The 16,926-nt window shown below is 41.9% G+C and overlaps 1 protein-coding gene across 2 annotated transcripts in view; it reads right to left on the bottom strand.

The window, feature by feature from the left end:
* LNX2 (ligand of numb-protein X 2) overlaps positions 1-16,926 on the bottom strand; it is a 54,912-nt gene that overhangs the window by 15,912 nt on the left and 22,074 nt on the right. For both annotated transcript variants that reach the window (XM_065678474.1, XM_065678475.1), the window contains exons 2-3: positions 6,179-6,697; positions 705-943 (exon numbers count right to left, since the gene is read on the bottom strand). In XM_065678474.1, the coding sequence (XP_065534546.1) occupies positions 705-943; positions 6,179-6,579 (640 nt within the window). In that variant the 5' untranslated portion in view covers positions 6,580-6,697. The remainder of the gene's footprint in view (positions 1-704; positions 944-6,178; positions 6,698-16,926) is intronic.

Genomic DNA, 16,926 nt, shown 5'->3' with positions numbered 1-16,926 from the left:
TTGGTCACGCCTCTGTCAGCTGGACTCACAACTGCAATTGAAACTGTTGCTGAATCACTGGGTTAAGGGAAGAAGCCCATTTCTGAAGCAAACATGGAGTCAACTAAAGAGGAAAAAGGTGGATACTAAAGGATGGCAAATACAGAGGAGAAGGAAGGGGACAGGGCCACCTTCCTCTGTGGTAAGCCTCAACGCTTCATCTCTGAAATCCCAGTTGCTAGAGATGTTACTGCTTGCTCGGTGTAGATAAATGCAGGAGTTACTCAGCTGCTTTTTCACTCGAGCAGGACAGCACTCCATGTGTGGGAAGGCTGCTGATCCATGGTGGGGGGTAGGGGGAAAAGGGAAGAGGGGAAAAGAAATCTCATCTTAGAAAACACCATAGAAATTACAGTCATTCCATCTCACTGCAAGGCCGTGCTACTGGTGGATTAACATAAACAACTGTGCACCATGATATGATAAATGATGATACAGCAACACGATACCTGGCACACATTGAGATATTTCTTTCGTTCCTAACTGTGATCGTATCCCAGTTGTATACTTGCACATAACCAAAACCCACTAAGATTTAGCCAGGAATTGCAAAAGAAAAGAGCAGAAAATGAAGATGTGCATTCACGGTTGGTAAGAGACAACCTCTGACACCACAAATGCTTCAACTTCTGATAAGACACTTGAGAAGATAAGTGATGACATACTGTCTGCTACAGTGCTCTCCTCAAAAGTCGGATTGTCGATGCTGGGCTCATCTGTCCATGCGGGAAGGGCGGGCGAGGTGAAGTTCTGCTCGGCTGGCACTATTCCCTGATCTGCATCTGGAGATAAATTGCTAGGCTGCTCCATCCCACCAGGACCACTCTCACCCTCTGCTTCTGCTTGCAGCTTGCTTGTTCTCCTTCTTTCTAGAGCAACCCTTCGATGAGAAGCCCCAGGACACCTGTGAAGACAACATTAATACCATGGTTCAAACCTGCAGCAATGTTTGGAGCATAAAATGCCGAAGCGCTCCATCAAGTGACGTCAGTCTTCTTCAAAGTCACAGATTTAAGCTAATCATAAAAATTATTAAACACACTGGACATGTTTTAGTGGACAGAACCCCAAACTGATACTGCCTTCTACACAGAACTTCTACTACTTAGTTTTTTGGCAATGTGCTGTAAAACGCTCTGAATGTGGATTTACTCTGTTATGGACATTCCAGTTTCTGGAAGGTAGCCTCACTGAAAAGGTTAAACAGGGCTGGCATAAAACTTCACAGAAAAAAAGCCCGATTCAAAGACACGGAGACTGTGTTCCACTGAAGCAATCTCCTTTCACTTTAGTAAGCCAATAGAGGGAAACATCATATTTTCCTGGAGTCACTTGGGGGAAGAAAGACATTAAAATTTTACTTCTATTGCAATCTAATCTTCTATTGCTCATCATCTCTTGAATCAGTAGTGTTTTGTCCTCCTCCTGTCTCCCCTTTTTTCTTCCTGACTTCATGCAGGAGGTGCAATTTTTTGCTTTCCATCATGTAACAATGCTTCATCAGCATTTGGCCCTTTTCACTATATACTGATTTTTATGAGTTCCCATTATTCTTACTGCAATAATTTTTTTGCTTACGTTTAAAATCCTACAATAGTTTATTGCAAAGAAGGGCTGCAATGTTGCAAATTCATGGAAAGCTTTCATTAGTCAAATGGTCTTACATTTATGTGTAGATAATTGGATGTGGGCATCAATCTTACTTCTGCCTGTGTGACAGTTTTGCCAGTGTCTGATATTCCGCTCCTTACAGTATTTGATGTCCTTCTTAAATTTCCTGCTTCTGGAGCTGCTGACCACCTAACGATGTTTGTATTGCAGCTGCGGCAGAAAAAAGGAACCGTGTTCTTGAAAGTACTCCCTGTTTTGGGAACGTGACAGATTGTTATAACGAAAGAAGAAATGATTTATTTCTGCAACAAGAGAAGAAATGGGTTAAGAGAATAAAAGACAGCAGAAATCTAATGATGTCCTGACTTGTTAAACAAGAATGTTTTGAGAATCACAATTCCATTCTGACATTCTGTGAAGGTCATTGGTAATTATACGGTTACACTGTTTTGGCTTGAGAGATTTTGAAGAAATGTTATGAAGTTGTCCAGCTCTGAAGAATGTTGATAAAGACACCCGTATAGTAGCTTTTGTGACCCCCAGCAGTGTTACACATACATAAAGCGAGATCTATCTATAGAGAGCTATATACAGATATATTAAAGTCATGATATACATATTTAGAATAGTATAAGGCAATCCAAATGTGCTGAGTATGCAGAAATACAGAAATTAGGGACAGCTCACATTATGACATTACATATTTAAGAAAACATTTCTTGGGCCTTTCCCCAAGGACATATCTGGTCATCTTGTTCTTCAAAGTTAAGAAAGTGCAAGCACAAAAGATTAAAATGACATGAAAAAGTTTATTTGAATGATGGAACACAACCCTATGTCTTAGTTTTGCTCAGGCAGTATTTATTACATCAGATCACTGGCATAGTGGGACTGATCAGCAAAGAAAGCTGGCCAGTCTCAATTTACTCTAGTGGCCAGAGACACACAGATAGAGGTGTTTTATCATTGACCATTTCAAAATGCAAACCTCCAAAAAAGCTCCCAAAAAGGCCAAGAAAAGGAGAGATGCAAATCCCTTCCCTCAACATGCCTGAAATGCTTTAACTTGATGGGTTAGCTTCACACTCCCTGAAATCTTAACCCTGGCAACGGGGGGGGGGGGGGGGGGGGGGGGGGGGGAAGGAGCAATCTCCAGCATATCCCTCACTCTGCAGCAACTCGGCAAGGGGTAAATGCTGTGGAGAGGAAACCCATTGTCTAATGGGAGCTCTGACAGATGTGCTCTCCCAGCTGATCCGCAGGAGTTTAGGACAAACCCTCTCTGCCTTGCTGTCCCTAAACTGCTCTGCTACAGGAGTGGTGATTTTTCAGCAGAAGTGAATGAACAGCTCAAAACCAACACTGTCAGAGGACCACGCTCTCATTCCACTGAGCCTGAACGGAGTCCAGCCTTAGTAGACTACTTCTGTGAATCAGATACTTGGGTATCTTCTACCAAAACACTGTGCTGTTGACTATTATTCAGTCAGCTCAAAAGGCCTGTGGGTCCCAAAGGATCTGCTATAGATGGCAAAGCAAACCTTGGATGTTTTTTTTAAACTCCTGTCAAACAAGGACAGAACAAAAATTAGCCCTGAAAGTGTCCCATTTCTGTCAAAGCTTTCCCAACCACAGCCAGGTCCTCCTCCACCCTCGTTCATAGAGCACATCATTACCTGGCAGCTGATGAAAGTCATCGCTTGAAATATAAATAGATTTGAGGTTTATTTTTGCCAATGATATTTAATTATCATTTCAAAGGCTAGTATCAAGAAATGTAAGCAGCCTCCTGAACACACCGACTCAGCTCAGAGGAATCCCTTTTGTGCAGGGCTCTACAAGGCACAAAAGAAAAATCTCCAGATTCTTCCCCACATTAACCAGTAACTGCAACACCCTACGACTTTAGCTTGGTATCGTGCAACTGCATCACCAGGCAAGTAGTTGTCTGGTGAAGACATTAATTCAGGACATGCCAACTCACAGAATCACAGAATGGTTTGGGTTGGAAGGGACTTTAAAGCTCATCCAATTCCAACCTCCTGCCATTGGCAGGGACACCTTCCACTAGACAAGGTTGCTCAAAGCACCATCCAGCCTGGCCTTGAACACTGCCAGGAATGGGGCAGACACAGGCAACCTGTTTCAGTTGCTCACACCCTCATAGTGAAGAATCCTATATGCTTCCTTCCAAGCATCAAAGCCCAGATTGGCATTCTAGCACATCTGTAAGGAGATTTATCATTTCCAACTGCAATGTAAAAGGACTTTCATTATTACTTACAAACAGTAAAACCATACAGCAATTGTACCAGTTAACAAGTGCCAATAAATCCCTAAAGGATCACACTTTCACTAATACTGTTTTTGCCAAATACCTGGGATAAAGAGCATTTTGGACTAAATCTTGTAAGAGGTTATGTACACAGATCAGCATCTCAGGACCAAAACAAGTACTGAAGATTGGTTTTATGGGTACGGGAATTCACTCCCATGGAACAAATTGCATAAAAAAGGGCTGAAATGTGTCTTACAGGAACAGCATTTCATATCTACCTACAAAATCAGAATATTCTGGCTAGGAGCGAGAAAAAAAGTGGGAATATATTTTAGAATTTCCAGAAATTATTTTATTTCTTTCATGAATCAAGATGCTCAAAAAATAGAGATACTGAAACAACCAGCTAAAGCAACTGAGAGATGTTATTTACTGGGAAACTCAAAGGGCAGTTGCTGGGATATAAAATGAGCTCTGCTTATTCATCGACTCCCTTCTCTCCTCCCTCCAGCACCAGCTTTTGCTCAATTCTGGATGGTGACAAAGCAAAGCTTTTACCTTCGTCTTCTCTTAACCCATATCAGACAGAGAAGAAAATGGATTTTGATTCAATTTTTTTTCTACAGCCAAGTCTGCTGGGTTTCTCATTTAAAAGCTGACTTCTTGGAACACCAGCAGCAATCCCTCTCTGCAGATAAAAAGAGCTTTCATACAAAATTAAGATGTAGTTTACAGTGTATTCCATGGAATAACAGTAGGGGCTCAAAAAACACATTTGCTCACTGACTCCTGAAAAGAAAGATTGCATTGTAACTTATGCCATCAGCTTCTGCCCAGTCTAGAGGTTTGATAAAAGCAAACACACCAAATAGCTTCAAACCAGTTGCACTAAATCATTTTCCAAGCAGGAGCTGAATTTAAGCAAAGACTGCAGACAAGCAACCCAAATGCCTTTGCTATTGCTCATAAAACTGCCAGCAAAGTGACCTTACGCAGTAATTCTGGCAAGATTTACAGCTGCAATGCAAAGTAAAACACAGTATTGCTTTGGAAAGTGGAGTGTTTGGGTCTTGGTTTTAATTTTGCCAGCAAAAAAAAAAAGGAGGAAAAAACAGAAAGAAAAGGAGGCACTAGAAGCAATCTAGGTTTGGGAATCACAGTAGATTCAGGAAAAGGCAGAAGATAAAAGAGTGGCTTTGATGCACATTTTTCTCTCACACCCAACGATATGAGGAGCCTGCAACAGCCAGGTGGCTTAAGCATAGAGAACTACAGGATCATCTGGTCCAACCTTATAATAATAATCCTATTTCCCTCTTTCTATAAGTGCATCCTTTCAATATTTAAATATTTAGGGTAGGACAGGAATCATAAGGACTATAAATTATTAACAGTTCAAAATCAGGTCCTAAACATTTAGGTGAGGGTAGCATTGGAATGTATCTCTCTGACACAAAAACACTCACTTAAGCTACACCAGAAATTCCCACTGGTGTGAAGTAATGAGTTTCTACTGGATTAACAGGATGTTGGAAGTGTTCTGTAAGCAGTCAAAACAACCAAACAAAAAACCCTGGAAACTACATCAGGCCTGCAGGACACACCATCACCCTGTTCAGTAAACAGGTATTCTTTAAGAACAGATAGGTCCTGGAGAAGTCTTGACAGAGACCTCGTCTCCATCTACCTACCCCAAAGCAGAATCGATTCTGCTGTAACTGTTCCTGATAAAGCCTGGTTTAACAAGCTCATACACACTTCCAAAATTAAGGAATACACAGCTACCACCCAAGCAATCCGTGCTAGTGCCAGACCATTATAAAGCCTTTTTTCCTAAAGTCTGAACTAAATCTCATTTGTTCCTAGCACACTATTTCCTTCCTCTTTGCAGACAGCTTGTACATACATCTCATTTTCCCCCTCCCGCTGCCTTTTTTTTTTTTTCTCCTACCATAAACAGCCCCAATTTCCTTTAACTTTTCCAGTCAAATCATGGTTTTGAGACCTCTAATGAATCATGTTCTCCCCATGGCTCTCTCCAGGTCTTCTGCACTATTTCTGGTGTCCAAAAGGGGATCCAGTGCTTTAGTTGTGCACAGCTACAGACTGACCATTTCCTATGGTCTTCTACTGTGAATTTAAAAACCACCACTAACCCTCTCCTCCCTCCTGTCTCCAATTCCTATTGCTGCACAAACTGGCCTACCAAGCATGTAAGGAATATGCAGTGCAAGCATCTGAACCGCTCACCTGTTTTTGAGATGTGCTGCCAGGTCACATCGCTGCATGACTTCCTGACACACAGAAGAGAAGGGGCACAAAACAAACAGCTTGTCTAACAGTTTATGAACAAGAATGCTCGATTTTTTGCAGAGTTTAAAATGCAGTCTTTTTCGATCCAGCGGGCAGAAATCCTTCTCCTGCAGAAAGTTCCTTAGGCACTTGTAGCAGAAAGTATGTCCACAGGGAGTGTCCAATGGCTGCAACAAGGGCTGAAGGCAAATGTGGCAGACCAAGTCATCGTCCACTTCATTCTGGTAGTTGTAGAGGTGGTTCTCCCTTGTCCAGTGCTGCTGGCCACACTCGAAGCACAGAGGGTTCAAGGAGGCATTCTGCTCCACCGAAGCCATGTCGTCACCTGAAGTCCCCATTGTAGAGCTAAGAAGGCTGACGGATCCTCCTCCTCATAAGATGGGCTTGCTCACTCAAAGCTCAGAGGGAAGCAACTTCTTCCAGTGTGACTTATGCTCTTCAGTAAGGTGCCATTTTCTGCAACAAATAAAGAAATGAGAATTATCCATTTTGCATTAATTATGGAGGTTCTTATCAGAACTTTTGCCTTCATCTGGATTTACCAAAACACAAAAGCTAGATACATTAAGAGAATATCCCTATTTTGTGTAAATTTGTCACAGAAGAGAAAAAAAAAACAACCAAAAAACTCTGTTAGTATTTTTCCTTTTACAACATAAAGGTTTTACGGCTTCCTAACAGCTGCTGCACTGCCCAGTTTTCACCTGCAAGATGACCAGTTTGTGACAGCAAGGACGCCTCATTATGCAGTGTCACACTAGAAGCGTGCAATTAGCATCTAGTGCAAAAATACCCCATTGTGCAACAATGGTTATATGACTAAGTAATTAAATGTGTTCTTTACTATGAGATTATAATTTTAATCTGTCCCTACTCTCTTTTGGGGATTTTGACTATTTATGCAGAATATTACACGTTAAAGTTCAAAGTACATTGCATTAAAAATAACAGCAACAAACTGCTTACCCTGTTTGTTCCATTAGCAATATTGCATATATGTCATCACTTACCTTCAAGTTTTCACAGAAGGAGGGACTGATTCTATCCAATATGCCACATTTGATTTAGTACAGAGACCCATAATAAAAGTATGGAATAAACTAATCATATGAAGCTACTGGTTCCTAACAACTAACCTATTTTACTTGTTATCTAACAAAATGACAGCATACTCAATGTTACAATAATCATGTCAGTCAGTCAGATGTCAGTCAATCAGACTGTAGGTGGGTCACTGTGGGATGTATTTTCTAAACTCTGCAAGCTACTAAACTTCGCCCCTCTTAAAATAGCTGTGTGGTCAGGAAACTGTGCAGCCACCATCTGCAATTTCAAACACTGAATCCTTACCCCTCCCAACCTTGTTTACCCTTCTCTCCCTTACAAAATCACATTGCTTGACACTTGTAACATGATGATTTAGAAAATGAAACATTTTCTCACATTCTTAAGAGACCTCCTCATTTGTTAGTTTTGGTAAATGTTCTCATCTGTGGGGGAGAACGAAATCTAATTTGAGCAATGCCTATTTTGTGTCTAAATTCTTTCTTGCAGTTGAGTAAGCAACACTCAAGACACACACTTACTGTATTTTCCCAGAGTAGTAGCAAACATATGGAGCAATGAAAACTGCTAGCCTAGGTACCAGCCCATCATCTTTATTTTTAGCTTCTGAAACGTAGTCATAAATATGTTCTGAAATTCATGCGGAACACATGCATTTCACTAGGTCTTAGTTTTTAAGAGAACCTCTGTTTTGTTTTTTGCGCCTTAACCTCACACAGCCAAGCACAAGACTTAGAGCCCATTTTACAAGGATTATTATATCCTTTGACGCAAAAAGGATTAAATAGTAATTTGTAATCCAGGATTCTATTCTGCCATGGAAATTGATGCTCATCATTGTCCTGACTTGTACTAGATAATGTGCACCTTCTGGAAAGGATTTCCACGAGGGAAGAACATAGCAGTTCTTTGTTACTAGAGACTAAGAATGCAAAATGAGACCCCAAGAGAGATTACTCAAAACCCAGTCTTAAATGTATTATGTAAGAGTTCAAAGATTGGAGAGCAGATAAGAAGAGAGAGCCACCCGGAGGCCCTCATGCTCAACCCACAGCGCTCTCGCTCTGCCTTCCTGCTGCTGGATTAATGCAGAAGGGATGAGACTCATCTAATGGCTGTTCTTTATGTAATGCAATATAAATCAGATAAACGTTCTAGAAAAACACTGCATTAATTTGTGACTTTACCAAATTATTTTGCTGCTTACAGAACACCAGGAGAGGAACACGTGGCTCATGTCATATGGTACTTAGGGGTACCTGCTACACCAACCATCAGGTCAGAGGAAAGGGGCATGCAGAACTGGCAGAGAAAGCCATTTTAAGAGTGCATTGACAAAATGCTAGAGCCACCCCTACTATTGACTATGACCAGGACTCCTGCTCCTTCTCCAAGTAACCAAGGTCCCAAGAAAAGAGCAAGTCCTACATCAGCAAGGCTATGGAAAACCTCAGGGACCATTCCATGCACTGCAGTTACGGACCCATGACAGTAAGCATCCTCAACTCACCTTCCTGAAGGCTTCTAGCATTTCTATCCTTTGAAGGTTACCTGGCCTACATGACAGTCTCTTGCAGAGCACCAGGCAGTGTCATACAGTAAATACATGAGACACTTCAACTACATAGTCGCTACAAAGATAACTGCCCCACTCTTTCAGAAGGTTGTAAGTAAATCCTTTTGAGAGTTGAAAACTTTTTTAAACAGCTTATTATAAATTTGGAACAAAAAGTAAAATAAGAAAAGTTACTGAGTGATCAGGCTTTCACTGTCATGTTTCAATTATCATGACAAGTCTTCTTTCTTAGGAAAGGTCTATCCAGAGACAAGCTCTGTTTACTGAAATCACAAGAATTTGTCCTCAGTGAGACACAGGCAGTCACTGTTGTCCACCACCAAAAGTGGTGAGCAGACTTGTTCCTACCACTGCCACATCCCTGCTGCAAATGCAGGGACAAGTGCCCTTGGGCTGCGCATTTTTGTGGAGGTGCCACTTCAGGCTGTTTCTGCTGGTGGCCGACACCACCTTTAGCTGCTCCCCAGGTCTACCACTGCCCCATTAGCTTAAACATCAATAAATACCATATAAACTAACCACCACCTTTTCCACAGCTGAAGTGACCGCCCTTCTATCACCTCGTGGCCTGCAGAGCTGCAGGAAAAATAGATCATGGATTACAACGTTAAAAAACTAAAACCAACCCACCTGCTCCTATCACCCAAAAAAAGCCCATCGAGATTCCCCCACTTTCACACTGCTGCCTGCTTCCTTCACTGCTGGGCTGCACTTGAAGGAAGCTGTTCCATAACTGAGGAATCAGTCACAAGGATCTGTATTGCTGAGCCTTTTACAGGCTGTTCCCAGTACAAAATATCAACTGATTTAGAAAGTCCACAGACGCAGTATCTGTGGTCTGAGCAACAACTGGGGTGGCAGACATTTCACTGATGTAAAGAGCTATATCCTTGAAACCCACAATACGGGAGCACTGCCATTTATAACACCTTACTTCAACCCTCTTTATGCATCCTTTACATTATTTTCTGTATCTCTTATCACAGCAGATGACCAGCTCCACAGAATGATATCATCTCAGGAGAGCTCTAAACAAGAAAAATAGTCAAAACTATTAAAAATATAATGAGAGTAAAAGAGCCAGCCAGGCCTGTTATTCAAGTCATGTAATTCCCTAGGAAATCATTCTCCTGGGACTTCATTACAACAGCCAAACAGTACAGGTGGTGCCCTGCTTTCAGTTTTAAATCACAATCCACTTGGGAACTGGGCAAGACTGGACACCCAACTGTGCAAATTCCTATTTCATTTTCTGAAGTGGAGTATGCATGAGAGCAATTTTAGGCTGGAAAAGCCAGCCTTGTCCTTAGGCCTCTGCTAGCTCTGACTTACTGATTCAACACTCTAGAGAAGCTTCACACATTTTTATGGAAGCATAAGATGTCAGGCTTTACACCTGTATCTGGATTAATGATGTTTATTCCTTCTGTCTGAATGAGCACTGAAGAAGAAAAACCCAAAGCACAAGTAAACCTTAACTGTAGCAGTAACTTGGCCTTTTTGCTATGGCTGTCTTTTTTTACGTAAGTCACAAATAGTTAACACTAGCTTCAGTTTGAAGTTAACGGAAATATGTGTTCTGCAATGAATGCTCTCAGATTTAAGTCATTTATTTCTAAATTCTTTTATTAAAATCCCAGAGATTTAGAGCCCTTAAGTGACTGTTCAAACTTGTACCAAAAAACCTGACTATGCCTCAGAAGCAAACAACCAGGAAAATACCTGTCTAACAAACTAAAACTTATCTTTACTATACCACAATTTCCTATTTTGCTTACTATGCTCTGCAGTTTCCTCAATCAAAAGCAAAGGTCAAAAAACCCTCTGATGAATGACACCCCTGTTCCTTTGCTCGACTCCGGTGTCCCTTATCCCGAAACCTAGGATGCAGATCTCTCAGTTCTGTGGATAACAACTCCCTATGCCAGAACGGACGTTTTCCCACCATGATTTATCTAAGCACTGAATCAATGTTTAATTTCCACTGTGCAGCTTAAACCAACTGCAGGTGAGAAAATGCCCACCTGTATTTCCTCTCAATTCAAGGCTAATGGGTGCTGGTTGCTTCTCATCCCAGAGGCACAGGAATGCTCCATCATATCCCTTTCTGACCTCCCACAGTGGGGAAAGGGAGGGCATGGAAAGAAATCATAATAGCTATGGCAGAGGTTTCATAAGACCCTAAACTCAAGCAGTCCATTCCTGGTCAGTCAGATTTGTACTTGTAAGGCAACACATAACATCTATCGATCAATAACTCTGAAAAACAGTACACTCATCACTCCGGATTTCATGAAAGGTTGGCTTAGTTTTACAATGTCACAGGATTTCTGAGGTGTGTTCTCCATGGCCACAGCACCTGAGCTCCCACACCAGCCAGGAATGATGTCAGGGTACCCAAATCCCCCTGCCTTGTTCAAACACCAGCGCTGTGAACAGGATCTCTTAGCAGACAGGAATGCACCAACGCAAGCCCCAGGAGAAGGAACACAGAGAGTGGCTACATCCGCCGCTTAAAACCCATCATAAGCAATTAAACAGTAGCCCTTAGTTACCAGTCCAGTATCCTTCACAGGAATTACAGCATCAGACTGATGATTCGTAACTGTTTTCAAAGCAGACCCTAGCTCAAGTGCAAGCATAAAAGATAGCAGAAACTGTAATGAAAAGCATGATGAGAATAAATAGCTGACACACAGCACTAGAGGGGAAAAGTGTTATTCCACATTTTCCAATAAGCGTGACCTAGCTCATTAGATACAACCTCTGCTTTAATATTAAAGCCATACAGCAAACAAGTGAAGCAGAACTAGCAACTTGTATTGACTTTACAATATCTATGTTAATTATACCAATATCAGAGGGCTGCACTGTCTTCAAACACCAAACCCCAATTTGATTCTAGTGCAAGTTTGAGGCAGCAATCCTGTTAGACTCTTCGTCTTTTGAAAATGCAGACAACTGATAATGTTGTCAAAAGACAGCATATGGCAGCTCAAAGTCAGGAAAAAGGCTACGAGAGATGGGCAGAGAACAGCAATTAAACTGGGAGAGATTTCTGCTAATGCTGCAGCCACACTGTCACAGCATGCCAGTTATCCAGTACACCTATTTCTTGTGCCAATGAGCAACTCTTTTCCACATTTTCTTAAGTCATTCAGCCAAATGAATGGAATTTTTGTATTCAAACTAAATAATATTTTGCCTGAATGGTGACTTTGTTCCACTGAACCACAACCAGGCAACTCTGGGCTTGCAGTAAAACCATCTCTCCTTAGACTTTTTTGCCTCTGTGCTTATCCTTCTGCTCCACCAAAGCAATACCCACCCAACCAAGGTGTCAGCCCTACACCAGATGTTGATGTGGCATCATCGCTGCAAAGGCAACAGGTCACAGGTGCTGGTTTTCCTTCCTCACCCCAGCAATGTGGGTTTTTACACGCAGTATCTTACAACAGATACGCACACACGTTCCCCTCGCTGGGTATTCCTGGAGTAGGGCATTTTTCCAGGCTGCAAAACAAACCCCTGCTTAAATCTAGTGAATAAGGACTGTTTGGGAAAATTAACAGGACCGTAAGTTGTGTTCGGTATTTGTGGAGTGCTGTGTTTCCATGGCAACGGAGGGTTATGGGCTTTAATTACCACCACAACATTAAGGGCTGCCACTGTTGATCGGTGTAGATCAGATGCAAGAGACATGGCCCAATGTGAGGACGGTAGAAAGAACCTCTGCTCTGCCCTGAGCCCTAACGTATAAGCGGTCCGAGCAACCATCCTACCAGGGAGCAAAGAGACATAAACAAAGAGGAAGCACAAGACCATCTGACCTTAGGAGAGAAGATGATGATGCCTGCCGCCCCAAACCAGGACCTCAAGCCCAGGCACGCTCAACCTCAGGGGGTGACAGGGGGAAAGAGAAGGACACAGTGCCCAGAGATAAAATAAATGGACAGAAGGTTCTGTTCAAACACGCAAAGATCATCCTACAGCCATTTTCTATGACACAAATGGAACAGCTTCTATTTTGGGACCAGAAGATTAAAATAGCTTTAATATAGTCAAATCGGTCTTGAACAGGGAAGATGAGGACTGTGACCCTATGGAGGTCTCTGCAATGAAATATCCATTCTTTATAAAAAATACAGAGCTCCATCCGATAAATCATCTCAGAATAGAAGAGAAGGAGATAAGAGTATGAATCTTTAATGAAGATACATCTACGCATCTAAAGATTAAACTCTGTGTATCACTACTAAACAGGAACACTCTGAAAGGAAGAAGACAGACACACAAGCCAAGCTAGATGAGAGCTGCCCAGGTTTGGATGGCGATAAGAGTATGAATCTTTAATGAAGATACATCTACGCATCTAAAGATTAAACTCTGTGTATCACTACTAAACAGGAACACTCTAAAAGGAAGAAGACAGACACACAAGCCAAGCTAGATGAGAGCTGCCCAGGTTTGGATGGCTGGGCCACTCTCCTGGCCTGCAGGAAGCCTGAACCCTGGAGAAGAAAGAACTTGAACTTGCACGCTTTCCTCTGCAGGCACAGCAGCCACTGCCACCCACCCTACTCAAAGCCTCATTCCCACGTATTTGCCCTTCTCTGCCATCCTGCTCCCCAACAGAAGTGGGGGCTGCCTTTACAATTTGCAAGAAGATCCATTTACTGTGGGTACATTTGATTTTCTGCAGGTACGTTCAATTTTCTTCTAAGTGGAAAGAGAAGGCCCTGTTTCTCGGTGTCAGAAGCCACCCACCACAGGACCCCCCCCCTCCAAACACGAGACAACAAGATGATCCTAGGTCTCCCAACAACCGAGCAGGTTTGCAACTTTGAGGCCTGAGCATAGATAAAATACCTGCATGAAACCTCCTTCAAGCTCCTAAACCCATTTTGGGATTTTTGCAGCAGTGAAAAAGAATATATAGAACAGCAAAATGAAATGTAAGTGAAAATAACCCACACTTACCTATCAGTAGAGCCAAAGATAAATCTCTTTCCTAGTGCAAAGAGAGTGACAATAGCCATACCTCATTATTGCTGCTGTAACAGGTGGGTTTTTATATCCAGAGAGAGCAAAAAACAGTACCCCAAAAGCCAAAAATCCACATAAGGAGGCAATTAGTGACGCTTTCTTCTCACTGATGGAGCAGAGGAGAAAGGCAAGAAAGAGTAAAACATTTGCGTATCCACCATGGTTATTTTCTGCAGTGCAATCTGTCCACCAGCCCTTGCCATATGTGCCACCCTTTCTGTTCGGAGAGATGAAGGCAGCAGAAAGCTGTCCATCAAGATGCTAAACCTTCTGGAAAGCCCTCCCCTGCGCACTTTGCCATGAAATGGGGACTTTCGTGGATGAACAGAAAACACTTAACTAGATTAAACGTAGCTCATTCCTGGCTATGCACAAACAGAATTTCATTTGATTAATTCAAATTTTAAGGAGCTGAAGCAATGCAAAGAAAATCAGGAAGCGGTGAGCTATGTTCCCTTTTTATGCTTCTGTATCACCAGCCCCCATCGCTACGGGTGTGCATGGAGAAAATTCAGGGAGACAACACTTGTATTAATCACAAAATGGCTTTGATGACAGAGAGAAGCTGGGGGTGGAAGGGTGGAAAGCAGGATGAAAGCACTTTCTGAGTAGTTAAATCACAGGACTAACTTTTCAGGGAGAAACACCAGCCCCTTCTCTTCCTTCAGGCATGCACTACCTTGCCTAACATGTTACAGCTGGTTTCCCCCATTAACCACAACCCAAGTGATGTTGGAAAGCTATTTTGAAAGGTAAACTATGGTGTTACTAGGCAGTTCTTTAGCTCAAAAATATAATGAAAAAAAATGAAGGTACCCCCTACCAAGCTAACAAAAAAGGACAACCTCTCTCAAAACAAGGATTTCTAAGATCTGTGAAAGATGGAGCGAAGACGGCACACATTAGAGATGACTCAGATAAATGATAAGGCACATGCTGTCCTTGCTCCGCAGGAAAGCAGAGTCCTCCATGGAAGCAAGTGCCCATCAGTTGTGAGGAACCCATGACAACCCATGGCCAGAAGAAGAAACCTGACAGCACAGCTGAAATGATGTAGAGGATGGTCTAGACAAAAGGTTTGCAGCTTCAGCCTCCAGCATGAACCAAAGGTCAAACAGCATGACAGCAGCTCAGGAGCATCACTTGAAGAGCTAAAGCAATCCCCTAAACTGGTGTGCTCTCCCTAAAGACTGCTTATTTTTTTCCTAATGGAAGAAAACTAATGCCACTGCATGGGGACTCTCCAAAAAGGAAAATAAAACCCTTCAGGCCCCCAGTTAAAAGTGTTTACCTACATGCAGGCAAAATTATCCAGGACATGTTACTTGCTCGTGAGCAGAGGTACCGCATGCAGAGTGACTGGTCCACCTGCACAACTACCCTACTTGGTCTGCAGCCCAGGGCAATCAGGGAGCAGGGAAAGCTGCGCTGGCTCCAACCAGCCCTAGGCAAGAAGGTGACTTGTCATGAAAGCACTGCCATGCTTGAGTAATCCCTACCTGTGCCTGGGAATGATGTTAGGATGCCACCCGCTAGCTGTCACTTGAATTAACTCGAGTTCTTTCACTTGTAATGCTTCAGGGTGATGGCTGTTCCTCTCTCTGTTAACTCTGCTGAAGATACGTCTTCTTGCTGCTGTACGTAACTTAATTTCCACCTAACTTCCAGTGAGAACTTTCTTTCTGATCTGTGTAAAAAGGTTATATTCACAGCCTTCTGCCTGACCGAGCTTTGAGCACACAGGACAGGCAGAGTGCAATCAGTCCTCATGCTCTTTTATATACATACAAAATACCCCCATAATATTTCGTAGGATGCTTTTCAGAAGGTAAAACCTTTAAGACTTCGGCTTACATTCTCTATATGTACATGTACTGTACCTCAGATGTACTCTTTTTACAGATCCTGAAAGTAAACAGCTTCGCACATCATCAGAATTTACATAACAAGAACATGTTAGATCTAGAAGCTGTAGTCTTAAATATACAAATATTATCTTAAATAAAAAAATGTAAATATTTTGTATGTAAACAGGTTTTTACATACACAGTAGACTAGTACTTGACCTGGGGCCTCCAGACAGGATTCAGAAAGGGAAGTGGACATTGACTATGTAAAGTCAAGTCTGGTTGAACACATTTGACAGAGGCAAAGAATACAGAAAAAAAAAAGAGACAGCACTGCATTTGGTTTTAGTCCAGCTGCAGGAATTATATATTCTCCAGTTCAACCCTTGTAATTCCACAGCCACCAAGAAAAGAGATGATGTCTGTTGAATTAAAAAAAAAGCCAACAAAAAACTCCCACACTTCTCCTAAAACATTTCTCTATCCCCTGCATTTGCAGCTGTTTGTTTATGAGTTCATGTTAAACACATATATACATACACACATACATATATTTAAAAAGTAGAATTTGAGCGCCTATTTGATAGGGAGGCTTTTACCAGGCAGTTATTTATCTGCCTGAGCTGCAAAGTTTGGCTGCTGCAGCGTGTGCCCTGAATCTTGTCAGCGCTCTCATAAAGAAACTACTTCAGTGGGAGCGCTGTTGAAAAACAGTCCTTTAAGATTCAAGTCAAAATGTTAGCAAAGATGCATAGTAACACACAGTAGGTCAACAGGTCCTGGTATGTACTCTCAAACGAGTGACAGGAGCTAAATATTAAGAAGCAATCTTCTACCTCTCCCTTGCAGAATGAATAATGTGGAGGAGTGAGTGCTGAACTGCTGTTAACAGCATTTCTGGCTGCTTTCCTTGGTAGTCTTGTTCTCTTTGTTTAAAAAAGACAAGATTCCTAAACAAAGGCAGACAAATGGAAGATCCTTCAAAGGGAGTAGTACAAATTAAAATAATATTGAAGGAATAAATAAAATACTAAAGATATGCAAGTATGTAAAACACCAAACTGGTAGCCATAAGCAGAAATAATATATAACAGATACATTAATATAGTTATAAAGAAATAAACTAGAATAAAATTGGCCAGTAAAAGTAC

Source organism: Lathamus discolor, chromosome 4 (genome assembly GCF_037157495.1).
Source record: "Lathamus discolor isolate bLatDis1 chromosome 4, bLatDis1.hap1, whole genome shotgun sequence".
NCBI lineage: Eukaryota > Metazoa > Chordata > Aves > Psittaciformes > Psittacidae > Lathamus > Lathamus discolor.
The sequence above is the reverse complement of the archived record's forward strand: the minus strand, read 5'-3'. Positions and strand labels throughout refer to the sequence as shown.